Here is a 27,418-nt window from a genome sequence, read left to right on the forward strand (position 1 = left end):
AGGAAACACAGTTTGAGTATTTCATAAAAAGGAAATAGGTATGAGTTAATGAGAAATGTTTGCAAACTGTTGGGGGTGGTGGCAAGGCTGGAGAAGTGTTTGCTGATCAAGAATTGTGTTCTCTGGTTCTTAATTCTGACACAATAATTGATATGAATAAATGTCAATGGCACGTGCCTTTGGAAAGCATGGATACTTGAATAGCTGGGTAATGGAAAAATATGTCAGAAGAGTGTATTGCAATTTATTTATCTGTAAATCCAAAAAGCTTACATTGGATTTGATGAGATCACAAAGACTATCTTGCTGAGAAAATTAATGCATCTTTCTCTGTAAATGCTGAAACATTTAGGGAAATGGCTTTTTCTTTTTTTCAAAATGTATTATAGCAGAAATGTGGAATCATAGGTTTTGAGTCTTAGATGTTGTTTATGAAACTTTGATGTATGAAATGAGATTTATTTAGAAAAGTTCTATTAAAGAAGTTGTTAGTGTTTTCATGCCTTCATGAGATTTTAAAAGTGAAACATTGGTAGTTGAACAGTGAGGACTTAATTTCCAAACCAACCATTCAACAACTAAATCATTCAGTGTAAAATTTTATGATAAATCTATTAGCTGATAAACTTGGCAATGTGTTTAGAAACAGTTATAAATAATGACAGTTGCTAAGTAGAAAGTACTATTACAGAGGAAATAAAAGTACTGGCAAAAAAAACTATTAGCAAAAGTGAAATTAAATGGCACCCTTTAGCTACTGCTAACCTCTACAAGTAAGTAAGGCCTTAGTATTCATCCAGTTAGAGTTTAAAACTCTGATATGCCTGCATGGGTCTCTAGATCAGCCTGTGAAGAGCCTTAGGCAATAGTTAGACTGTGTAATGCAGCACCATGCTGAAGGGACTGAAAAATGATATTGCTTGAATTTTTGGAATGTACTATTCTGAGCGTATTTTCATATACAAATTTTAACTTTATTATGATAAAATTGCCAAATTAGAGCTGTATATAAGTTTGAGTAGGTTGCATTTAGGTCTTCAACTGGATCCCATTTTGTTCTGGGAACATGTAAGGAACACTTCACAGAATTACTTTGGAAAAGCCAACTGAGGCCTACTTCACATAAGTAAAATTTATTCCCCAAGTCAGCTTTAAGTTGCTGGAAGGTTTAAGGTGTTTTTCAAGTAGAACTAATTGGAGCAAAACTCCATCAGTGACATTGTAGAAGGACATGATGTGTGTTTCCTGCAGTGGCTAATTGATATGAGCTGTATAATTCAGTGTACTATGTAATCAATTTTTTAACCAAAATATGTAAATTACTTGAGGGAGGGTTTACTGCCTGTGCTCTTGAAGAAGAGTAGAGCAAAAAATTCAGTGTAGGTCACTGGTGGGTTGGGGAGTTTTACACTAGTTCCCATTCAGCCTTCACTGTTGTCCAAAACTCACAGCAGTTTAAAGAGATGCTGTTGATTGCACAGAGACTCAGTAGGGCATAATGTAGCTTTTTCCTCCTCCAGTGATAGACAAAAATAGAATGATCTTCCTGAGTGGTATGAGGCATAGCCCCAGCTGTGTGCCCTCTGCCTGCTGTACCTGAACATACCTTGGGAGTTGTGTCTGGGCTGAGGGAGATAACTAGGAGGTGACAGAAGCCTTGGAGAATAAAACATGGCATGAGGAAGGGACACAGTTCTAAGCTTGTGGCAGCCCTGTCCAGACAGTTGACTTAACTTGTGTAAATATTATCACTATCAAAGTCCTGATAAAGGGTTGTAGTTGCCATGCAGTGGAGTGATCCCCTGTGATGTATTCATGCCTTCAAAAACAGCAGAACAAGGAGTAGGACTCAATTTCTTAATATCTATTTTACCTTCAAGTTCTTTCAAATGCTTTCCTCGCTTAGATAATAAATAATAAATTAATGGCTGTTTGAAACAAGTGGCTAGCCAAGCTGTGCACATTTTTAAGACTGTTTACTTGGCTGTTGCAATTTCTTCTGAGTTTATCATATCTTTTGGTCACCACCAGCTTGTTTGAAAAGTACTATATATATGTACATAAACATCTGTTGAGATTTAAGCACTTGTGTATATGGCAGCCTCTTGTAGAACTTATTTGCTTTACTAAATATTGTTGAGTGATGTAGTTCTGGGTTTATTCTGAGACTGAATTTTAGTGTTTTGATTTGGGGAGGACCTCCCTTAGACTTTTTCAGCTAACTAAAAGGAAAGTTGAGACAAACTGAGTACCTTAAATAGTGGTTGGACACCGTCTGTGATCTGTGAGAAGCAATCTGGGTATTAGTAGACAAGCTTCATTAGGAATCTTGAAGTTTAATTAACTCACTGAAGTTAATGAAAGTCCTTAAACCACCTGATTAGAAATGTCATCATACTGTCTTCAAAGTGGTGAGGTCTGCATTTTTATATATGCTAGCTTGGAGGATGGATATAAGATGGTTTTTCTCAGTTGCAAAAACATGTTTGTTAAAAGCATGATCACACCATATTAGAAAACAAACAGGTTTTTCCTGGCCAAATTAGTACAAAGTTGCTTTAAATTAGGATAAATATTTTTATTTATATTAATATTACGATTAAATTTTATCATGTTATTTCGTCATGGAAAAAGTGAGTTCTAGACCAGACATCTGATATAAAATTCTCAATGCTGTCTCTCTTTCCACGAACATTTTCTTATAAAACCAAACAAATTGGAACATGAGTTAATCTCTTTTTCAGACCACAGGGAAGAGAGTAGTTTTCTTATATCTTGCAAGCATCTAGCCAAACGTAGTGAGAGAATTTGAATGCTAGCAACTTGAGCATAACATGTACTTTGATTTTTGAACTTTTGCAAGGTAATTGACATTTAGGTTTTGGGGTTTTTTTGATGAAGGTTTGCCACCCACAATTGGGTGTCATGAATTTGGAATCTGTAGGAGTCACAACTAAACTGATTTTAAATCTTGCTTTGTGTGTATTATTAATTAGATTAACCATGCTGATGCTGGATACAGAGTTAAACGGGAGTGTATGAGAATGTTTCTATTCAAATTGTGGGGCTTTTAGGTAATTGCTTATGTCTGTTTCTCTTGTGGAAGTGACTAATCCAAGACTGTGTCTTGAACAGTCTGCTAAATACTAGAAAAAGGTGCCACTTTCAGACTTAACAAAGCCATAACACAGCAAGTAGCAGAATGCTCTGGGCAGCAGAACTGCTGCTTTCCTTCTTCCATGCTTGCCTCTTGGTGCTGCCCTGTGCTCACCCTTGCCTGACACCCAAAGAATTCAGTCTGATCATTCCTACTTAGGCTTTCATCACTTAATGTTTAAACTAATTTTCTGTGGTTAGTTACTATTTACTCTTCATCACTGCCAGTCTCCTTTGCATTCTTTGCCTTTCTCACCACTCTGCCCTGCAGTCTGCTCTATGTCCCCATCCCTGCAGTTCTTCTTGGGCCTTTTCCATTCATGCATTTCGGGTTTCTTGCTGGAGTTTTGTTTTGTCTCTTGGTTTTGCTAGAAGACTGGTCTTATTATTCCTGTGCTTTTTAAATACATCTTCAGATTTTTTTTGCATAGCAGAGAAGTACACCCTACTCATCAGAGGGAGAACTATGGCTCTGTTGAAATTCCTGCAGTTTTTTAGAACCTGAATATGAGTCTCTTCCTTAATTTTTCTTTTCTAAAGTAGTAGTATTTGGTTTGGTTTCATTGGCTTCCTCTTGCATTTTATTCAGAGCATATTTTTTACGTTCTCACTGTACAGTGAGAACAGTCTTTGTCTTGCACCACCAAAACTCAGAGAAAAAGAGTTGTTAGCACTGATATTTTGATGAAGTTTTATTTCCTTTGTCTAAGCAGAGCCCCCCCAAGATGAACTTGTGAGAAGGAACTTAGAATTTTGACAGCAGTTCAGTAAAATTGCTTTAGGATTTACAAGCTATAAGATATTGTCATTTATTTGTAAACTGTTGAAAGGAGGTTTTAACTAAGCTGTATATTTTATTTAGAACCATATTTTCTTGAAGAAGGTTGACATTAAGCAGTAGTCAGTTTGTAATGCAACAGACAAGTCTTTAGGCAAGATTATTCATATAACTGTCTATACTTCATCTATTGTTCTGTAATGTATTTGGATCAATATATGCATATATGAACTGCTGGAATGTCTCAAGAAATCCAACATGTACCTGTACCAGATTTACTTTTCCTGAATGTCTCAGAGCTCATTTATCAAATTCTAAATGAAGTTAACTGATTCCTCATTTAAAACTGAAATAAAGAACATTGAGAGGAGGGCTTGACTTTCTATTTCTTACCAAATCAGTACTCACAAATGTGGCTAAAAACTATTTGGGGTGTTTGAATCCAGAAAACAGGACTTGTGTCAGAAAAAACAAGGTAGTAAAAAATATTTGAGCAATAGCAATTTTATTTTTTTTTTTAGAAGCCTGGATTATGAACTCCAGAAGCTGATCAAGATAAGCAGGCATTTACTTTGCAGAGTATATGCTACACAGAAAACAGCAAGAGTCTTGTGCCAAAACACAGCTCTGGGCTGACCCAAAAAATGCCAGGCAAGACAGGGAAGTGCAGTGTGCTCTATGGCGTGTTCATGCTTTCATAGGGCATTTCTGCTTGTGTGTGTTTGCAGAGCAGAGACTCAGGGTAGTGCTGGCAGTCTGAGCTGTTTGAGGCATAGAAAGGTCTCAAAGACAGGTCTTCACCTACTGTTGATGTAGATGGAGTATGTGCAAATAAACCAACAGCAAGTGTTATCAGGATGTTTCTGGCTCTGACTTAATGAAAAGATGTGTCTCCTTTAGGAAAGCAGGCACAAGTTACTGAGCATAGGCTTTTTTTCTCCTTAGATATATTTTTCTGGGAGTCATAAAAGATGCTTTATTGCACTACTCTATTGAGAATGCAAACTTAAAAAGCTGAGTTATTTTCCAACTGGTTGCCCAGAAATGGAAAAAGCATACAGATGCTGTTTTAGAGGCAGTTGTTTTCAGAAATATTTGAGAGAAGGTATATTTTGTCAAGTAAAAACAATATAGGCCCATGGAGAAATTGAGCAGCTTTCTATGCTAATTCATGAGATTATGTGGAAAAAAAGATCAGTCCTCTAATACAAAGAAAAATATGAAGCTTCTAAATCTAAATTTACTAACATGAACTCTTGTTCTGCTCTTAGTGTGCACACTGTAAACAGTTTGCTCAGGCAGTGAAATTTGTTGCTTTGGTGTATGATACCAGAGTAATGACTGCTTCTTTGCTTGTTTGCAAGTGTAGAACTCTATGAAGGGGAATTCAATAAATTTGTTTCATAATGTATGGTAAAATGTTAAAAGCAAAGTCAGCGCTCTCAAGCACTTTGTGGTGTGACCTTGTACCTTGGTTTCTAACCTCTTTGGCCAGTAGGAAAGAGTCCATCTGACAGGTGCCTCAGACCTTATGATGGCTTAAAACTGATCCATCTTGGTTCACTTGGCAGACTAGAGTCTTAAGGGAAAAAAGTGCCCTTTCTGTGCAGCTTCTCATAGACAGAGGAGCCCTGAACTAGCAAGGCAGAGCTATTTTCATCATCAGAAGCTATTTTCCTTGCCTGCTCTGTTGGATCTTAATGAGCTGTAGTAGCTGTTCTGAAGATGTGTGGTGCGTGTTCCGAGTGTCACAGACAGTGAGAAACCAGAGTACATCAGTAATCAAAAATCCACTGAAAACTTAAACTTGTCCAGCGGTAGCCTGGCCTGTTTGTTATATATGTAACACGTAATTTTGACCAACAACTAGGCCTTCATCTTAATATAAAATCAATAATTATAATTTGTTGTATGCAGATCTTAAGGGCATTTCTCCATAGGCTACAGTGTAAAATTATTGAATGAGGGTGTTTTTTTTATGGCTGTATTACCTTTGAACAGCAGTAATTTAAAGTTTCAAAAAGCTAAATCTAGACTGTGTCTTGTCCTCCTCCAGACACCTCACAAAGTCTCTGCTGTGTGTGCTCTGCCTGTGGTACCTCAGCTACAGCAACGAGCCAACAGTGTTAATGCAGCTTGCAAAGTTTCTATGTTGATATTTTTGTTCCTTTTGGTGGAAAACATGGATCATCTCTTTAACATATTACCATGCAGGAAACTCTTATTTTCCTTGTTCTCATTTTGTTTCATTTGCTTTACAGGTTTTGTTTCAGTTTCCTTACCTATTTTTCTACTTTTTGAGGTGATGTTTCTGTAATCTCAAACCCCTTCAGAAGCTGACTACATTAAGTCTTTTGAATTGTATTTTTCATCTTCCTCTAGTGCCTCTTTCTCTCTCCTTCAACTTACATCATTCTCCTGTTGATATTGCTCTTATTTCCTGAAACTTCTATCTCTCCATAGCTTCTGACTTTGCTGTTGTCTGAAGATTTATATTTCATGCATCTGCCTCAGTTAAGCTGGTTTTGATGCTGTTTCATTGCTACTATTTTTGGTATGAATGCAGTAAGGGAATTTTTGTGCTGTTGGAAATACCTCTGAGCAGTGAAATGAGTGCCTGACAAGTAAAAAGGTAGATATGTGGAGGAACACAATTTTAAGAAACATTACAGGTAGTGTTGGATAAAATTACAAGCTGTAATGGTGAACAGCTTTTAAAAAATTCAGCGTTGAGGCTGTTTCACTCAATTTAATGTTCATCAGCCTGTATATATTTTGACCCTGGTTTTAAATTTGAAGTTTGATGTAAAAAAAGAAGGTAGAGGTGTAATTCAGATTACTGCTGGATATGAATTTCAATTTGAAATTCTCCCCACGATAATTGAGCCATAAAAATGTAACACTTGCACAAGTAGTGGCTTTCACTGAGACCATAAAATCTATGACAAAATGCTGGGAGAATGTTGGTATTGGACAAGATTTATCTTTCATGTTGTATGTTTGATAAAACCACTCATGCAACATTGCTTAACTGAAATGTATTTTTTCTGAATTTTATCTCCCCAAAATGCCTTTCTGCATTGACTACAAATGATGTGAGAGCCTTTGTTTTTCACAAAGCATGACCTTTTCTGGTGTGTTTTCTAGGTGCATCTGCTTGCCTGCATTCGGCTCTTGCATTTGCTCACTGTAGGCTGCTGCTGAGATTGACTGGAGCAGGACTAATAATGCTTGGGATATTGGGCTTGGTTTGGATTCAGTGTATTGGACTGAAATGCCCAACTAAATTCATGTCAAGAGTTTCATTGTACTCATATGTTCTACTGGTGTTTTTATCATAAATAGTGATGACTGAAGTTGGCCTTAGATGAAGCTTTTTGACTTGTTGCCAATCTGGGATGTGTTCTGGCCCGTGCCCTTTCACAAATGTTTTGAAGCACAATTCCACAATAAATATTTGGAAATGTCTATGAGCCCTAGAGCAAAACTTATATAACCTAGAAATATAAAACCTAGAGCAAAAGTTAGGTACAATGCTGTGTGCTTCAAGAGGCAATATTAATGTCAGAGATTACTGCCTCTACTGTGGCAGATGGCCTCTTGAAGCAGCAGAGCTGGGAAATAAGCAGTGGACCTTACCTGCCTTTCAGAATAACATGCTCAGGAATCTGTCCCTTCCTCTATCTCTGCCTGCCATTTCTCAAATGTAGTTTATGACATGACCATAGAGTTGGGCTAGAACAGTGGGTGAAGAGCACAAGTAGAGGACAAAAGTTTCTGTAGTCATCAGAGCTGGTGAAATTCCAAGAGACATCTTAATAGTAAATATGACTATGTGGTGAATAATAACTTATCTCCTGGTATGCTCTTATTTACCACAGTATCTACATCTAAAATACATACTATGATCCCCATCACAGACTTTAAGAACTCAATGTTCTTTTCAAGATCCAGACAAGTGAAAGCTACAGAAGAGCATTTTAAAAACATTAAAAGAAAGTAATCAATCCCACTTTCTCTGTAGTTCTGCAGTGGCATTTTGGAAGTGTAGCACATAGATAATACAGCCTGCAAGCTGCTGCATGTTTTTAGTAATAAGACCATAATTACGCAGTAAAAAATAAAAATAGCAAGTTAGTTTCTCTCATTCATTTTGTAATTTTCAGTATAAGGATCCAGCTCAAGGAGAACTGGGTACAAACATGATGGGAATGTATTTTTCTGCATATTTTCTTCCACTACTGCAACTGTACTTAGTTTTTTTTTTTTTTTTTTGATCTAAGTGAACATATGATTAGGGAGAAAAGCAAACCACGGCTCTTACCAAGTTTCAATAATAGAAGCTGACAATGCCACTTCCGTTGCAGCGTGTCCTCCCAAGTTTTTAATTTTTTTAAATCCCATATCAAATCTGATGATTTCTAAAATGCGTGGAAGACAGTGAAATGTCAGAGTTATGCCATCCTGTTTACTGTGTATCTTTTTGTAGTGTTGGAGGCAGGTGCTTTTCTGTTGGGCTGATCTAATCCCTTGTCTCTTCTGGTAGAGAGATCTGCTAAGAGTGTGAGGCCTTAAAGAGTGCTGTGAGCTTTTGTGAGCCACCGTGAGCGAGCTGAGGGCAACTGCAGCAAAGAGAACAGCTCACTTCCCTTTGCACTGTAACAGAGAAGGTTTTTTTCTTGCAGAGTATAAGGAGATATACAGTCTGTAATTTTGCCTACTAAATATTCCTATCTTCATTGATTATGTACTGGAGTAAATTCAAATGCATGGTTCGGGTATGACTTGATACCACTAAGCAAAGCCACACACCAGTTAAATTTGTGTAGTCAATGGTTAAAGTAAACTCAGAAAAGGGAGAAGTGTGGCAGTGACTGGTTCACTCAAGACAGGAAGAAAAACTCTTCCTCTCCTTTTAGCACAAAAGAAGAAAAACTCCATTACACAGCCTCTTCTGAGTATTGTTCTTGAAAGGGTCAAAATTGACAAAGAATCTGTTTAAATGTTAAAGTGAAATAACACAGTGGGAGTGAGGAAACCACATGCCATTTAAACTGCAGGATGCATACCTAAAACAGTATTGGAGGCGCAATCAATAATGAATATGTAAGCACTATTTTCCTTCTAAAATATCTGTATGCCAATTTTAAACATCCAAGGTCACAAACACCCAAAATGTATATACAGAGTGTACAAACTGGTGGTTGCAGTTTAGAAAATTTGCTTGTTCTTTTCAAAACATATAAAAATAGTCATCTGAAGTCTGTCAAAGGGCAGGGGCAAAAGAAATGTAAGTTTGGAAAACACACAACACTGATTTCTGTCCTTTCATATTTAAAAAACCCCACATGTCCCCACTTATCCAAGTCTGAACACCTTTGATAATCTCCCTATTCAGTCATTAGGGATTTTAAATGGAATGCTTACATTTAGGTAAAAAAAGAAATGGTATTAAGATATTCTGTTTAAAATGCAGGAAAAACCCCCATTTCTTTCATGATTGATTACTGTTATGACCTATATAAAATATGGTAAAAAAATTATGATGTCATCAGTAAGTGTTCAAAAAGCATTGAAAACAAGCACTTGATCAAAGCTGAATACAGTCTGAAGCTGAATACAGCTGTTTCTGAGTCTAGGTTATCCTGTAGTGTTTATTCTGAAGGAAAACTGGAATGACTTAATAGATAGGGTTTTGCTGTACTGTCCTAGGAATATCTTTTTGTGTTCTTTTGCCCTTCATGCAAAACCTGAAATGTAGTACATGCACTAGAAAGGACAAGCTCCAATTCCACGTTTAGAAGAGCTCTGAGGCAGTCTCTCTGATGTGAGTTGCAGTGTTGATAACACAGCAATGCTTACAGGTTGTCATTCTTTAAGCAAGATCTTAAAAGAAAAAGAAAAAAAAAATCAAACCCAGCCAAAAAACCAGCCTCAAATTTAACACCCCAGAAGGCATGGTGAGGGCTGAAGGTATTCAAAGAATCAAAACCACAAGCTGCAGACAGGAAGCAGCTGCTCAAACTCCTTCCCTCTGTGCTTGCGTTAGGGAGTCTCTTGGCATTGTGGACAAAATGAACCAAGGGATGAGCAGGACAGTGCTGCTTGTGCGATTTAAACCCTTTTCATTTCCCTGTAAGAACAGAGCCATCTAGGGAACCTTTCTTCCTTTTGGACTAGTAAGTGTAGCCTCATCAGGGACCTAAACTTTGAAAAATGGTGTTTTAAGTACAATTTTTAAAGCTATATATACACATTTGTGTCCATTATTGGATATAGATTAGTCAAGACTTGCTCATTATAGTTCTAATAACATGATATTGAGTTTTACTGATTCCCAGAGAGCATTTGGTTTTGCTTTTTCCTCCTTTAAAGTTTAGGATTCTCATGTGCAGTTCTGTCAGCCAGCCCCATTGTTCTAGTTCCAGAGTTTGCATGACCAGAATCATCACTTGTGATAAAAGGAGTAAAATGTCGAGTGTGCAAAAGAGGGTAAATATTCTTGGCATCAACCCGTCCTTTTGGACATGAGGCCAACTGTCCTCATATCTTTGAGTGGTTTGTAAGAATAGTGTTCTAGGAGCTTTGCCTGCCTTCCTGGTTCCAAACTGCCCGTCTGGCCTCTCTCCTTCTTAGAAGACCTGGGAGAAAAAATTGCATCTTCTGTAGCTGTTGATTCCCTGGGGCTTTTGAAGTCCCAGCGGTTTGCATCTCTGTATTTATCTTATCTACGAACAGATCGGCAACACCCAGGAGGCTTTTTGTCTTTGCCTTTTTTTTCTTTTTTTTTTTTTTTTACTATGGAGGAACTTTGCTGCCACTTTATTGTGGAGACACTAACACCAGGGAGAATGCATGGGAGATGAGACTCCCCTAGGGCACTGCATGTAGGGTATGAAGGTCTGCATGCCCAGAGCCAGCCAGGCTTTTCCCTGCGGCACAGCAGCACCTCTGAGCTCTCCTCTCGCAGCTGGGGCTCAGAGGAAACGTGCATGACTGCCAAAACCAGCTTTTACAGCAATCGTACCCTTGCTGCCTCTGCATGAAAGCATTTGGCACCTGGTTTCAAACCTTTCTTTCACGGCTGCTGGCAGGCTCCTGTCAGTCACAAAGACTTGGCTCGGGGTTGTGAATTTCTCTGCCACGGTTCCCCGGGACGGTTGATCTATTTTCCTTACTGCTCCCCTGCCAGTGCTGAGCATTGATGGGAAGGAGGGATGAAGTAGTCCTCAGGTGTGTTTCCTTAGGGTGTAGTTCAGTGGAAATGGAAGAATGGACATGGACAATGAGAGAGCTGGAATCAGGATGGCTGAAGGTGATGTCAGTAAGAAAACTGGCAGCATCCCACAGCTGGTGATGACCCCAGTGGAAAGTAAATTTGTGCCTTTCCTTTGGATTGCACCTATCAGTGCTCTACACCTAAAGCCTGGATTTCATTGTCTGAATGAGGTGAAGGTCAGGAGTGTGAAGCTATGTGTAATGAAACACAGATGATGACATTTCTACCTGCTGGAGGTCTGCAGTCTGTCCTGTTCCTAAGGAGGTGTTGGCGCAGGTGCCAAGGCTGTAAATTGTCTTTCAGATCTTTGTGTCTGTATGGATTTGACACTTCAGTGCATGCCACAACAGTATTTAGTAGGGGCATATTTGCAGAGCTGGCATTTGTAGTTTGGGGTTTTTTTTTGTTTTTAAGGGATGTGTTAGAGATGCCAGTATGTCAAACAAAGGTTTGCTTTTAGGTCAGGTTTTTTCTTCTCTCTCTCTTTTTTTAAATCTTCTTCCCCCCCACCCCCTTCTTTCCTTTCATTTTAAGGAGTTTTCATTCATTTTGACTTTGGGAAAAGCCCTCATCCTTTCTCCTTCCCTAGAGGCTTGTGGCTTGATTAAAACTAACCTGAAGCAACACAGACTACTAACGGTACCCAAAGAAGGCAGATGGAGAGAAAATGTTCAATTTAGCTTATGAACGCGCTTTACTTAGAATAATATGCTCATTAGATCAGCAGCTGTGTAATCATCCTGGAGCTGTCTGGCTTAATGTATGGGGCTTTTTTTTCTTTTTATCTGTTAACCAAGTAAAGTTGAAATGTAGCAGTTCCTAGAGGTCTTTTGGTTCAAAAGTTAGTGATGAATTAGTGTACAATATTCATACATATTAATCAATAGATATATTTCAACTCCCCCCACTCCCCTCTGTGCCAAATGAAGTATTGATCTAGGGTTGTCCAGAGCCTGGTAAACTCTACAGTAGCCCAAGATGAACCTTTCTTCACATAAGCAATTTGAGACGATGTTTATGTCTAGCATTTTCATCTTGTCTCTGAGTGACACAGACACAAAATGATGCTTCTCTTTCCCCTCCTCCTCACCAGTCTGGTGAATGAGTGAAAACAGCTTCATGAGACCTCACTCAGCATGTGGGCATGACTGGCAGTTCTGGCTTTAAAGTGTCCTGGAGATGAGGCACTTAAGATTGGCCTCATAAGAGCCTCACCCTGTGTGCAGAGAATGTATGGTGTTGTGTTCTCCAGAAACACTGGATTTCTATATGCATTGGCTTTTTGTTTTTCATGATCTGCCCAGAGCTCTGACTTTTACTGTGCAGTAGGAAAACACAACCTGATAGAAGTGCCTGCATGGAAGCAACTGCTTTGATAATCTAACCACAAGTGAGTCTTTCTAGGTTTTATTGGCATAAGCTATGAAAATAATGCCATCAATATTTGTGGATCACTTAACATTTTCAGTTTAGGTAAATATCAGAAATATAAATATGGGCATAGTTATTATAGCAGCTGTCAGTAGCACAGAGTTATTGCTTGTTTGTTGAGACAGCGAGTTGCAAAATCATTTACTTCTGTTTCTTCTAAAAGTGGAAAAGTACTCTTAAAATGTACCTAATCTGTTCTTTAATTGCATAATTTGCAAGTTCTTTTTAAAGAAACAAGATTAAAAAGAGACACAACTAAAATACTGTAGAAAGAGACATTTTAAACTCAGACACGCTAACGCTATGGAAAGTTGTAAAATAGTCCCTCTAGTGTACTGCTGCTGTAAGCAGGCACAGGAATATCTGATGTGATAAACTGAAGAGCATGGCTGCAGGAAAATACAAAATAATGTTTTGGCAAAGCATTTTAAAGTTCTTATATAAACTGGAGAGTCTGACCTACAACTGGAAGTCAAGTCAAGCCATAATAAATATGAAGCAAAAAAAAGGTGTTAGAGTTCCTAATGAAGTAAAGAGTTAATGATGAGAGCAATGTGAGATCATTGCTCTTGCCAGCAGTGCCTGAAACATGAATGAGGAGCAGAGCCACTCACCCACCAGGGTGTGGGCTGAGGTGTGCTTCCTCTTCCGACGCTGTAGATTTGAATTTTGTGTCATATTTTGCATAAACAGCCTATGTACTGAAAAACAAACTTGGATGTTCACATCTTCTTGAAGTGAATGTGACTTTGATGTGACTTCTAAAGACCTGCTTAACCTCTGTCTCGTGGTGTTAGGCAGTGAAAGGAGCTGCTCTGGGGTGGCTGAGTGAGGCTTCCTTTTATGCCTGGAAGCCTCTTGCTAATATCGCCCAGTGTCAGGTTCCCTGCAGGCAAATGACAGAATTATTGTGCTTTTCAGTGTGAAGGAATGTATTCGTTGTAGGATATTTTGGAGTGTAAATGTTTCTTTTTTTTTCTGTGTTGTAGGTGGCCAGAATATCAATTAGGAATCTTTACTGAGTACCTGTTTTTTTGCTGACTGCTCCTGCTGGTCTTGTGCGTGCAAAACTCTGCAGCCCTTTGTACATTTGTTTGTTGCAGAGCAGCACCAGGCATGGTATCCCTGTTGTTCTGGACTTTGTACAGGCAAGGAGTGCTACTTTTGCACTTAAACTAAGATCCAGTTAAGCCTTATTCAAAGTACAGGAGCATCTGTCAGAGTTCTTGCTTGGGAAGAGAGCAGGGTGATCATTTAGGGTTAAATGCATAAAAGGGATTAAAGCTCTGCTGAAAGGAAGAAAGCAAAGCAAAAAAAGCACATGCAAAGTGCTAAATTGCATGTTAGGGACTTTAATGTGTATAGTACATTGTAATTTTGGAGTTCAGAATATTATAGGTTCCCTCATATCAACTGTACAGGGCTTCAAACAATCACTGTTCTGAAAAACTCCTAAATCTTTCTTTTGTCAGTTATTGCAAATCAGACATTTTGCTGCATTTAAGTTAGTTTTGCTGAATGATTATTGAAATTCTGTTTATCAGACAATTCAGCCCATACATAACTGCAGTCATCCCCATGGACCATGACATTTGGGAACTGTTGGTTGTTTCTGTAGTGTCTCAGAACCAAAGAACTGAAATTTCATGTAGAAGGAGAGTCTTGCTTTGCCCCACCTTTTGTTGGAGCAAATACATTTACATGTGTATGATACTGGATTGGTGTGTTGACCAGAAGTGGTAATTCCATGTGTGATTACTGATCTAAGTATTCTTGACATTTTCTTTAGAATTCTTTAGGGAAACCACAAGTGCAAGAAAAATGCCTCTCGGTAAATATGGTTCTGTTTCTTGATAGAGCTGTTTTAAGCTGTGGTTTAGTAGGAGTGGTTCAATGGGTAAGCATTATCTTTTGTCCTGTGGAAGTTGAATCTGTGTTCTAATCTTTACTAGAGACTGGAATGCTTAATGGTTTCTGTTCTAAGGGCAGGGAAGATTCTTGTCTCCTGTTGTCTCTAGTCATACAGTTCCTTTCTCCACCCTTTTCTCTGCACGTTTTCTGGTAAATGCTTCTCTGGCTTCCCCAGTGTGTGTGGGTGTCATTGTGGGCCTCTGTGCCCGCCCCCTCCAAGTTTTCACATCAGTTCCTGAAAGAGTTTTCTATTCCTCTTATGTATAAATCTTGCTTTTGTTTGTGTACATATTGATAGCTCTAAAATGTAACTCGGCAGTACACTTTGGGAACCATGCTTGCTAGTTACCTACCTAAAATTCGTAATTTTATTTGTACGGCTTTTTTTTTTTTGTTTTTAATGTGATCTTGAAGGAGCTGTAATTAGCTGTGAGGAGTAAGCCATATGTCTACTGGCTTTGATTATGCTAGATAAGTGAGAATCCCTCTAAGGAAAAGGGTCTGCGTGGGTGGAATAGTTTGCAAGAGATTTTTTGTATGCTGGGAAATATCATGTTCAAACAAGTAAGGGATATTCAGTTCACCAGACTTGCCCCTCTTTGTTTTGAGAACCATGAAGCCTCCTCTGATTTTGCCGATCAATGCCCACCCATGCATCAGGGCAGATCATTTTGCCAGTGAATCCTGCAGCATCTTGTCTCGTGTGGCTCAGGGCTCTTGCAGCTGCAGGTGTGCAGGGGTAGGTTCTGGTCTGCTATGGAAACCAGAACTCCCCTGCAACACCAAGACTTGTTAAAGGAGTCTTTTTTCAATTTTGGTATTTTGATTAACATGAAATAGTTTTTAATTCATTTTGCCATTTATTTAATCAACTTTTATTCACAATTTCTAAAGCTTATTCTAGACCATATTGCATTTCTTCTGTTCAGAGGGGAAATATGTGCCCCCATCTTTGATTATGTTAATGGCATATTTATTTGTTTTTATTATTCTTTGCTGCTAGGCAAAACGAGTTTTTTTTTATGGCATTAATTTTCACAGCTGTTTAAATGAACTCCAAATATTGTTTTCACAGGATTAATCTAACATTAATTCTTAATTTTGCTCATCTGCCTCTGAATTATTATTCACTGTGGAGACTTTGTAACTTCAGTTTAAGCTGTAGTTTGTGATATTTCTCTGTGGTTTTTACTTTGTCATTCTCCTGTGTAAACATGTAATTTTCCTTCCTTAGAGAGATGCACTTTTAACTCTCTTTTATGGTCATGGCAGTCTTGTAATTAGAACTTCAAAAATAAACAACTGAAATTGTAGTGATTATTCCCAAATGCCTGTGAAATGTAGAAATGTAGAATTGCTGTACTGAATTTTGCTACTTCTGAATAAAAGCTTCTTGTGAGATTTCTTTTCAGCTTAATATGGATTTTGATTTGAAAAGATAGAAGCTGAAACTTCTGAGGAGTTCAGGAGAAACCTTGTCACTGAAGTGTGGACATTCAGGCAGGGTCATTTTGGGCCCTTTTCTCTCTCTAGCAAATAAGACTCGCATATCTGCGTGTGAGTAAACAGTAATGGTGGAGAGGGCTGGCCAGGCAGAGTCAAATAGGTCTTGTATGAATTCAATTGCCAGCAAACAACCTCATGTATGTGACCGTGTGTGTATATATGTGTATTCCACCCTTCCTAACGCTGCCCCTCGCTTTGTGTGTAACCTCAGCGCTTACAGGAGGTGTTCTCTTAGGATGAGGTTTCCCAGAGTGCCGCCCTATGCCAGCCATGAGGAAGGGTTCCGGGCTCCCCTGTGCGGCCGTGCCCGACGGGAGGGCCCAGCGGAGCTCGCTCTGTCTGCCCGCCGCCTCCCCGGGCTTCTGCTGCCTCGGCCTCTGGCTCCCTCTGCTGCCCAAACTCCTCCTGCTGCGGTAGCCAAAGAGCCCAAGCGATCTTAGGACAAAATCTAATTCCAAGTGCATCCAGGTCCAATTGCAAACTGTGTTTGGCACAGCCAGATTTTGTCTCTGTTTATATAATTTGATTTGAAGTAGTGCTGCTGATAACGAAGCAATAGGGAACAAGATGTTTTATTGCTTCTGTTCTACAACTAATCAGAGTTTGCTTCCCTCTCCTGCAGGTGATAGAAACACTTTCGAAGCTTTCCCGCACTCCCATTGCCCTAGGCACAGGCATAAGGTATGTTATTGCTATTGGGAACGGTGGCACTAATGCCTCGTGGTGGGATGCTCCTTGGCAAGGTTGTTAGAGGCAGTATAGGCGGTGTCCCCCACTGAGAGCTTCTCCAGCTGTAAGCCAGGTGGCCAGGTGGGCAGGTGTGCAAGGCTCTGGACCTCTGAGGAGCTCCAGAAGGTGTGTGCTACCTCTGTACACTCCCTGGAGGGCCTGAGTGGTGTGTTCTGCTCGCACTGAAACAGGAGGTGAACAGAGGAGCAGCAGTTCTGGTATTGCAGAACTTGTGTGAAAATTGTGACACAGGGATCAGAAGTCAAGCTGATGCCGTGCTGATTTATTTAGAGACAAATGGGGTTTCTTTTCTTTCTGGCTTCTAAAAAATCAGCAAAATCAGCTAAGTTGTGAGATTCTTGTTTTTAAAAAGAAACAACAACAACAAAACTCCAACCAGATCTAACCTGAAAGTTTTGATAATTTTTTCCAGTTGAAAAATGTCAATGGTGTGTATTAGTGGTGATTTATAACAACTGTGCCTGGTAGAGTTTTTATTATATTAAGTGTCAACCCACATAATGAAGTACAAATACACATACACTGCTCATCAGAGAAAGGGGGGACCATATGAGCTCATTAGTATACAATAATTAGTGTGAAAATTTTGGAAGCCAAACAGAAATCCACTATATGACTAGGCTAGTGGTGTCTGTAATTAATGCTGTTTTTCTTTCTATAGGCCCTTCCCTACAGAAGAAAGTGTTGATGATGAAGATATCTACAAAGGTTTACCTGATTTGATAGAGTACGTTGTAAATATATTAATTACAGATTTTTGTCTTTCAATTGCATGCTATTGTTTGTATTGTGCTGTAGAACATATAGTTTTAATGAGAATGAGATATTAATTCAATTAGTAAATATTTTGTTAGTTATTATGCTGACCAGGAAGAATTAATTATGAAAACTTACTGGAATTATTATGCTGCATTTGTGTATATAAAGCAGCATGTTTCACAGAGGGTGCTTGTAGCAAAGGAAATAAAGAATGCATTTCTAAGTCACCTGTCAGCACTATGAGAATGCTTTCAGAAGATTGCAATATCACTTGTAAGGAAATTGTCTTTGCTAACTGGCAAAGAAAATGAGTGTTTGGATCATAATTCAGGATCTTTTCCCTAAAGTCAGTGAATTTCTTAATGTGAGTGCATTTACCTCTTCTGGGTAAGTGTTTGCAGGATTGTCAGGATACTCTTGTGTCCTATGGCTGGGATCTCTCAAGATCCATGAGGGATCGTGTTGGACAAGAGCCAGGTCAGAGCTCCCTGTTCCAAGGCTCAAAGTTCACCAGCACTCCTTGCATGTCGCTTCCTGCAGTGTGGGAAAGAAGCTCCTGTTCACGCCAGGGATTTGTTTCTTCAGTGCCTATAAAGAAGGGAAACCTCAGTGTGATTGGCATTGCTCAATTTGCCACTTTCCCTGCAAAGCTTGTCCTTGTCTCTGCAGCTGACTGACTGTCTCATAGATAATTGCTTTTCACTCTGTGTAGCAGAGCATGCAGAAGGTAGCAGTTGTAGTCTCCTCTGAGACCCAAGTGGACAAGAGGTGATGTCCTTATCTCTTAGATGTGGTGGCATTATAACTGTTTGAAAATAGTTCCACCAGTTCTTAAATGGGTATGTAAATTCAGCATTGTGAGACAGTCTTTCATTAAGAAAAATAAAAACCTAACAAATCATACCAAAGAAATTGATTTGTAACTCTTCTTGTGTAACAAATTATGAAAATTATTAACAGAAATTTAATAGTTGGATGCTGTCTCAATTGTGGAGGAAGCAATTCAAGAATAAGAAACAAATGTGCCAGTGAATAATGCAAATAGCTCACATTTTTTAGTTTCCCTCAATTATCAGTAAGTTTATTTGAAATTGATTTAATTTTCCCTGAGTTTAAATGGCGTCTAAAGAATTAAAAATTAATTTAAGTCTTCTTGTCAGAAAGAACTGTAGTAGCTAAATGTTTCTACCCTTCCTCTGCCTTTTTGCCAGCTTTTGTTCCCTGGAGCAGAGGTGGTAGAATGGAGTGTGTGCTGCATCTGACAGCTGCCAGTGTTTAATGTGAAGTGCCAGCACAGCATCACTGCTGGTGGGAACTGAAACACTGGACTAACCTGTTGGTTTTTACTCTGAAGGGTTTCAGTGTTGTCTTCCAACAGGACAAACCTCAAAATTGTCTGCATATCTGATCCAGTTTCGATATTGTTTTTGTGACTCGACCGCTTTCAATATCTTTTAGGGTTTTTTTGTAGACTTACCCTAAGGAATAGGAGTGAGAGTTATTATAGGCTTGATGCAATCCTAGCACAAAGCAGGTTACACTCTAGCAGGGCTGACTGTAATGAAGCTGAATTAGCTGAGGGCAGAGTTGAGCACTGACTTTCTGCTGTATTTCTGTGGTCTGGGTAATCGCAGGGCATCACTTGCACATAGTTGTTTTTGTTGAACTGATTTTCAGTTTGATTGGTTCCTTTGTTCATTTTTGTGTTGCTGGAGGGTGTGTGAGACGATCCAGATTCTGGTTTATGATGCGGAGGTACAGTGCCTCAGTGCTGGCTCTGCAGTCTCTGGTGTATTTTACCCTGGCTCATGCTTTCTGCAGACAGGGAGAAGACCTGTAACAGTCTCACATCCCAGTGCAGTGGGATGCAGGCAGTAAGGAGAGGCAGCTCCTCTTCACTGGATGTGTTGGGGAAAAGGTCAAGGAAAAGAGGGACATGGATTGTAGCTTGTGACAAAACTGTCCTGAGGTGTTGCTTTTGCTGCTGGTTTAGTTCCCCTGTAGTTCTAAATTCATTAGTCTTCGGTATTGTGTTGATTCTGTAAAATTTATTTTAAATGAATTGAGAAAATAAAATTAATGGACCTAATTTCCCTTATTTTCATTAGCTATTCTATTAATTAATCTGTTTGTTTACTGTAGAACTTTCTCCTATGAGTAGTCCCTTGCAGAGCTGGTGGTACTTTGTCTGTGCTGCACATTTTTTTTTCTTTTCTTATCTTTTCAGTGAAACTGGTGTTGAGGAAGATGAGGAGTTGTATGATTGTGTCTATGGAGAAGATGAAGGTGGTGAAGTTTATGAAGACCTAATGAAAGATGAAGCAGTACAGCAACCTGTATGTTTTCCAGTTCCTAGCTGCTTTCCATGCCTAGTATGCTTTGCATACTTTTTGAGTAAAGGGGAAAACAATAACTATAGTAAGCTTAAAAAAAGTGATTCTTAAATGAAATACAATAATTACTTTGATAGTTTTGAGTAGTAAAATTTACCAGCTATTTTAAGAACAGTTAATTGAATTGCTTGCTTGAAAGTGTCCTACCTTCAAATTTGTTATAATTTTGTGATATTCTTGCGTATAATATTATTATTTCAGCCATAGTTTAGGTGACTAGCCTAACAAGGACAACTGAGACTTGTTTCAAATTAATGAATTTATCCGACCATGTAGGTTTATGTTGCAAAGTAAACTATTCCACCAAGTTTTCCCTAGGTGTAGCTGAACTCCAGAGGCAGCTTTTCTTACCTGTACTGGTATCACACGTTATTTCTTATTCCCCCTTTCCTTTTGTGTATTGCACTCAAATTCTAGATGTTTCCAGTGTGGATAGAAAAATTGGTATGTCAATTTCTGCCAAAAGTGTCTGTGTTAGTGGTCTCTTTGGGTTAGATGAGCTCAAAACTGAAGTGAATGGAATGCCAGGATTTGTTTGCATCACTCATATAAGTACTGATGAACAACAAATGCCCAAGTTTTGCAGATGGATATAAACTACTGAGTACAGCAACTTCTGCAATGGGGCGAATATGCAAACATTTTTTGGACAGTATTGAGCTAAAGGTAAAAAATAGCTGAAAGTCTAAATAATGCCAAATTCTAATACTTTATAGAAATTAATTACCTACAGTTAACTGTGAATGTCTCCTTCCCTGTACAAAAGAATTTGGGAATAAATTTGAGATGAGGGTGACCATGATGATGCTCACCAAGCACAATTCTCCTCGTAAGACTGCATTTTTGCAAAACGGTTACTTGTGTCTGCATCTGACTAAGACAGAACCTTACTGTTCATTGTGGGAAAATGAAGAACTGCACAAATTGGGTTTTCAAGAGTAGTTTCTGAAGTGTTAAAATTTCATCTAGAAATTCTGCTATTGCTAGAAAAGTCTTTTGTTCAAAAGCTAAATGTAGTTTTTCTGAATGGAAAGAACTAGAGTGCAAAATTTCTGCTCTTGACTCTCTCTGTGTTTGATCATCATCTAGTTATCTGGTCTGTGTGCAGCACAGGAATTCTCTACATTGGATGAAAATAAGTAAGATACAACCAGGGATATGCTGAGGGGTGTTGCAAATTGATAAATAGGCTTCAGAAAGTATGTAGAAGTTCTATTGCTTGTTAAGATGCTGCTTCTTGTTGTTGGAGAAAACATTTTGGATTAGTCACTGCTTCTAACTGCAAGACCCCATCCAGTTACTCTGTCAAACCTCCACGCTGACCTCTACTATTTCCAGAGCTTCTGTGCCTTGCTTGACATGAACAGTTCCATATTATCTTTCAGTTATTTACTCTTTTATTTGAAATAGGATTTTATTGAAGCTGTAATGCTGTAAATCCTATCTTGGGTAAGAGTGCTTGTAAACTATTTTTATAGAGTCATGTAATTACTGATAATTACTTCCATGTCCTATGAGTCTGGTGGTTTACATGAAAAATCCAGGGTCTTGTTGGAGGCACACACACACATATGCAACAGCTGAACTTTGAGGTCACTGCGCTTCCTGATCTGAGGACATACTCCTGTTGAGTCTGAAGAGAAGGCTCCCCTTGAGAAAGAAAAGGGGAAAAACTGTAAATAAGTACAAGGATTAGACTACATTGCCATAAATATTGGATTCAAAGTTGCTTATGTGATTTAGCCCCATTAAGTTTAATAGAATTATTAACTGCTGGGTATTTAAAATAAGATTTCTCAGTCTGGATGTAAATTAAACGTGACCTTGTATTTCAGCTTCCGGAGTACATGCTGATACTTCAGTGTTTAATGTCTAAACATTAATTTTTCATAATATTACTTTGATTTTGATTTTACTAAAGTCATCAGCTAATTGAACATTAAAATATTCTTGGTTATTTCTGTCATCTTTGGAGGCTGCAGTACTCAGAGAAATTCAGGAAGCAGTTATCCTAATTGTGTAATTCTAAACAAATAAAACCATTTGTTATCCATTAGGTGCCTGTTAATGACTTAAACTTGACTCCATTGTAATTGCAGAAATGTCCTGAAAATGACATAAGAAGCTGTTGTCTTGCTGAAATAAAGCAAACTGAAGAGAAGTACACTGAAACCCTGGAATCGATTGAGAAAGTAAGATGCTGCTTACAGACTTGTAACTTGCATTTTTATAGCAGTCTAGAAGGTAAATTAAAATAGCCAATGTATATATAATTTCTTTCTTTCAGTTTTTCATGGTGCCATTGAAGAGATTTCTGTCAGCATCAGAGTTTGATACTGTTTTCATCAACATTCCTGTGAGTAATTAGATATTTAATGAACAGACATGAGGTTCATAGCCGATTGTGATATATTGGTGTTACGTGTTACTGCACAAAATGATTATTTGAAATACAATGCATGGTGTGTTTATGTGGATATTAGTTCATTAAAAAAGATGTACACTACCAATTTATTTTTTTTCTGCTTGAGGGAATAAGGTAAGATAAATAGGATTAGCACGTGAGATAGTGAATTGTTATAAACTGCAGTATTTTTGATCTTTAAAAGCTAATAATTTCTAGCAATGGATTATCTTCTAATAAATGCTGTTATTTTAATGATGGTACAAAGTTGTAACTGCTAAGTTACCAATTGCTGTGTACTGGCTATCTGTAGCTGCTCTGCAATTCCTTGTAGCTGCCCTGGCTCCTGCATCATTGAACACACTCACAGTTTAGGACTCAGAATCTGTTGCTGGAAAGGATAAGGAAATCCTCTGTGAATCATCTAGGAAACCTCCTATTTGACTGAAACAATAGTGGTTCCTGTGATTGCTACTTTGTGTCATTTATTTTCAGCTTAATCAAAACAGTATGACAGTTTACATGTATTTGTAGTTGATAAGAGATCAGCATGTCTTTAGTCTGTCTAACTTTAAAGGAAGACGAGAGAAATGGTCTGAAGCCTCTCTAAACACAGAAAAATGAAAGCAATGTTCTTTTATGAGGCCTTTTTAAAGAAAGGGTCCCCACAGTGTGGCCCATGAGCCACATCAAGCTGTTACTGCTTGTTAAATATCACCTCTGGTTTGGCCATATATGGTGTGTCCAACAGGCTCTCAGGTTATGGGAGGAGGTGTTGGGGATTTTATTCTGTTCTGTGAGAACCTGGCCTGTCTGTAAAAATGTTTTGGTTGCTGTTCCAGCATCATCCTGATAGATGGTAAGTTCTGACACTTACTATGCAGATGATAGCTGACCCCTTGCCATATTTTTCCCCTCAGTGAAGTTTTCACTCTGCCTCTTGATTGCTGTTATGTCCTCCACTTTGAGAATGTTCTGGACTGATATTCACAGATATCAGTAACTAACTTAGCTTCTTGAATTACGTCAGCTCCCCACAGAGATTCCTTTGCTTTTGAAAACAAATCTATATTCTGTCCTGCATTAGTGTTTCTTACTCATTGCAAATAAAGCCATGATGTGCCCTACCTAAGTTAGTGTAGACCTTTCCTAAGGCTCTGTGTGCCCAGGCATATTGACTTTTGTTGAAAGACCTAATTCCAGTCAATGGAAACACTGCACAAGGGTACAGAAAGGGCTTGAATGCTGTAAGCACAAGCTGAGAGGTCAGCGCACTCACTACTAGTTAAAGGATTGCATGGGATCACAGAAGATTAAAAAGAATAAAACCTGTATATTTTAGACTAGAGAGACACATAGAAAGCTTATATTTCAGTTGTTTTGTGTTGCTTTTTGTTACCAGCATTCAGTGTTCTGCTGTTAGAAGATGTTGCTTATTCCCAACTCCAGGAGCATTTCATAGGCATCCAATAACCTTAAAAGAAATACAGGACTTGCCTAAGCCAAAAATATTTGCAAATGCTTTGTCTGCTCAGACCTTGTCTGTGTGGCAGTTCCTCAGCAGGAAGGCTGGAGGGCAGTGGAAGCTTGCTTTAAACTAAAAATAGCTGTTACAGAGAGCTCTGCAGCAAAGTGAGATGTGAAGAGCAAGTGCTGTGTTCTCAGAACAGAATGGATTTTCTTCTGTTAAGGGGTTGTGGTGAAGGATTGTTTCCTTAGGGTGATGTTATGTTCCTTAAATAGACTCTAAAAGAGGCTTGCTGATACCAAAATACTTCATTTTGAAGAAAAAAAACAATTACCCCAAATTACTCACCAGTCTAAAGAGAGTGCCTTTCATTGGCAGACATATTTATAAGTTCTGTTCTTTAAAGTGAGTGTATGGCTTTATATTTGCATCTGTATAGGTCTGTCTATATTGTGTACATATGCATTTGTATGTACATCTATGTGTGCACCCACATATAAATGCACTTACAGGTGCACCTGTGCATGCCTGTGAATTATGTATATGGACATACAGAGAGAAAGAGATGAAAGTATGTGTTGGAATATTCATTAACTTCAAATGATGTTAACATTAGCTTAGTTTAAAACTTGATTTGAATTAGAGATGGCAACCCAAAAAAGACCCATTGTTCCCTTAGCCTTAAGCTGTTTTTCAGGGGTAGTGCTTAGCTGAGTCCCTGTGTACTCCTTAGAAAAAGTGCTCCTGTTCCAAATACACTAATTGGGAAGCATTTCTGTAACAATGTCTGTGTACTGCAACTTAAGATTCTGAGGATAAGGCCATACAGTTGCTAGCAACTAAATATTTGATCTGTTTCAAGATTCTGCATCCTCCTCAGTGAGGTGATTCACCTTGTGTGTACTGTTAGTTTTCATCATGTGAAGTGAAATGTTTTAACTCAATTCACAAATCAATGTTGAATATTATTTTTGTAGTGTATAATTTCTTGAATTAAATCATCTTCAGTGGCTTGCTCTGTTAAACAGTCCTGTTTTTCATTCCAATGGTCTGTATACTAATTACAGTTACCCAGATTTCAGAACTTCTTAACCTGTTTTGACTTAATTTGTTATGAATTCTCTGACAGTGTCCATACAGTGTTTAAGCTGATGCAGTCTCCTATAGTTTCTGTATGATGGTGTATAAGTAAGGAGAGTTGCAACAGTAATCAAAGAGCAAATATTTCTGCAATATTTTCTCTCAGACATTAGCTGCGTGCTGTATTGGGAAACTCATTATGATTGCAGTTAATTTAGCATTAGGACATCACTAATCGACCAATGTAATGTACAGAACTAATTTTTCACAGCTCAGGGACAAGAATCATTACTTCAGTGTGTCACTAAAGCATTTACTTGACTTGCTTAATTTTAAAATTATCATTATAAAATAAAGGTGAATTAACAGCGCACATTCCAAGCCAGAATAAATTAGTCTCTAATAGGTAGTTCTTGGAGTTTAGTTGTTCTTGTTGCACTCTAAGGGAAGATGTGCCAAACCTTGAAACGAGATTCTACTCTCAAATAATCTACTTTCCAATTTATTGAAATTAATGAGTCAAACATAAAATAATTTATTTTTATATTCAAAGTTTTAAGCCATTTTGTTTTTACAAAGCTTTTCCCCTCCCCATTACTGTTTTTAAGGATTTGGTGAAAATTCACAGGAATCTTACACAGGACATCAATGATTCCATTGTTAACAAAAATGATCAGAACCTATATCAAATATTTATTAACTACAAGGAAAGGTAAGATTTAAGGATTCTTACTAATTGTGCTGATATGTGCTCAGTAGGGTATTTTACTGTATTTTTATTTGATGAATATTTCTGAAACAGGGTTAAGTTCAAAGTAAGTTATCAAGCTAGTTTTGGTGTTTTGAGCTGGAAGTCAAAATGCCACCTATTGTTTTATGAGCCCTCACTCTTGTTAGCCCACCTTTGCCAATATTTCTACTTAGACAGGTAACAAATATATTTTTAAGGAAACTTAAATTTTACACAGCATTTTTTTCATGCATATAATGCCAGATATTTTATAACATGTACTAGTACTGTTTAAGAGATAAAATAAATGATACTTATTAGGGATGTTTCAGATTCAAGAACAGAAAAGGTCATAACTGGAAAGAAGAGGCAGCATATGTAAAAGAGAAGAGAGAAGAGACTGTGGTCTTGCTTTACCCTGAGTCAGAGGTGTGATAGTAAAGCAAACACCCTTTGCCTTCAAGCTTTGAAAAGCAGCCAAGCTGATAGCAGGATAGCTGTGGCAATATGCCATACCCAGTGGGCTAATTGCCAAATTTTTACCCACCTTTTCATATTGTTCCTTCTGCCAGCTCTGAACAGCTGTTGGACTCACCGAATGAATTTATGTGCCTGTGGTACTTGGCTGAAAACACTTGTTCTGTTGGCTACATTGCTGACCTACCTTAAAGTAACCTTTGGGATTTGGTTGAACATTTAGTCCTTCTGGGAGCACAATCAGAATTGAGGGAGCTAACTGGGTTTGCTTCAGGGTGAAGGAGGATTACTGCAGTAATAATTAGTGTGTGAGAAATTGGACAGCAGCATCCCAAGAATGCTAGATGGGACAGTTTTCCAAGGGAGGAGGGTGTCCCTGACTGCCCAGAAAGAGTACTGCCTTCAGAGACCCTCTGTCTCAGCTTCTGGTTTGGAGCAGGACACAGTTATTTCCCAGGCTGTTACACTTTCTGCTGCTGTAGGAGAGAACCAGGGGACAAGGAGTTGTTCTGGAAAATGCTTATCTTTCTAAAGTTGTTCTGAAAAGTGAAAAGAGGAACAAAGGACACTGAGAAGAAATACCAAGTTTCTATTACTATAAAAAGGGAACAGATGTTGATACAGTGTCAGAACCATACAGTGGTTAAAAGTAATCCAAAATGGTAAGTTTTAAAGTCATCACCTTATTGTGAAAAAAAGAATTAAATAAAAGGGTAAAGGTTAGGTGAGAGAAAAATAAATTTAGGACACTTCAGTTGAAGGCTCACGGGAATCCACCAAAAAAGGTTTGAAGCATACAGAAGAAATCACCTCAAGAAATAGATGAAAAGGTGAAAGAAAGGAGCACTCTTGGCACTGGGACTAGCAGAAAGAAGCACTCCACAGAGAGAGGCAAGAAATTCCTGTTGTAAAACCAGGCTCCTTCAGGAAGCATTGCTTCACTTGACATCTATTGAAAATTTCTTGAGATTTCATACACTATTATTTTGATCTGAGAGCTCAGACCTGATAGAAAATGTTGGTGATAGATGAGTATGGATAACCTACAAGTTCTTTAAAGGATGGCTGTAGTTAATGCTATTAGGCCTGTGCTCCAGAACTTACTCATTACAGCCATGGAAGTCTACATTGCTGTAAACACTATAGACTGTTCTGTTTAACAGAAAATTTGTTGCTTTTTCATGAATCCTGTATTTATCAGAACATATTTATATATAGGTAACTATTAAAGGAAAATGCAATGATTTTAGACTATTTTGAAAGTAGAGCTAAACTGTTCTCCTGAATAGTATTCAT

The 27,418-nt window shown here is 38.3% G+C and overlaps 1 protein-coding gene across 3 annotated transcripts in view; it reads left to right on the plus strand.

Annotated features, from left to right (window-relative positions):
• The window catches only part of VAV3 (vav guanine nucleotide exchange factor 3), a 147,257-nt gene that overhangs the window by 35,597 nt on the left and 84,242 nt on the right, over positions 1-27,418 (plus strand). For all 3 annotated transcript variants that reach the window (XM_058030245.1, XM_058030247.1, XM_058030246.1), the window contains exons 3-8: positions 16,684-16,742; positions 17,473-17,538; positions 19,798-19,906; positions 22,063-22,155; positions 22,251-22,319; positions 25,524-25,627. In XM_058030245.1, coding sequence (XP_057886228.1) covers positions 16,684-16,742; positions 17,473-17,538; positions 19,798-19,906; positions 22,063-22,155; positions 22,251-22,319; positions 25,524-25,627 — 500 coding nt within the window. The remainder of the gene's footprint in view (positions 1-16,683; positions 16,743-17,472; positions 17,539-19,797; positions 19,907-22,062; positions 22,156-22,250; positions 22,320-25,523; positions 25,628-27,418) is intronic.

Source organism: Melospiza georgiana, chromosome 9 (assembly GCF_028018845.1).
Source record: "Melospiza georgiana isolate bMelGeo1 chromosome 9, bMelGeo1.pri, whole genome shotgun sequence".
In the NCBI taxonomy this organism is placed as follows: domain Eukaryota; kingdom Metazoa; phylum Chordata; class Aves; order Passeriformes; family Passerellidae; genus Melospiza; species Melospiza georgiana.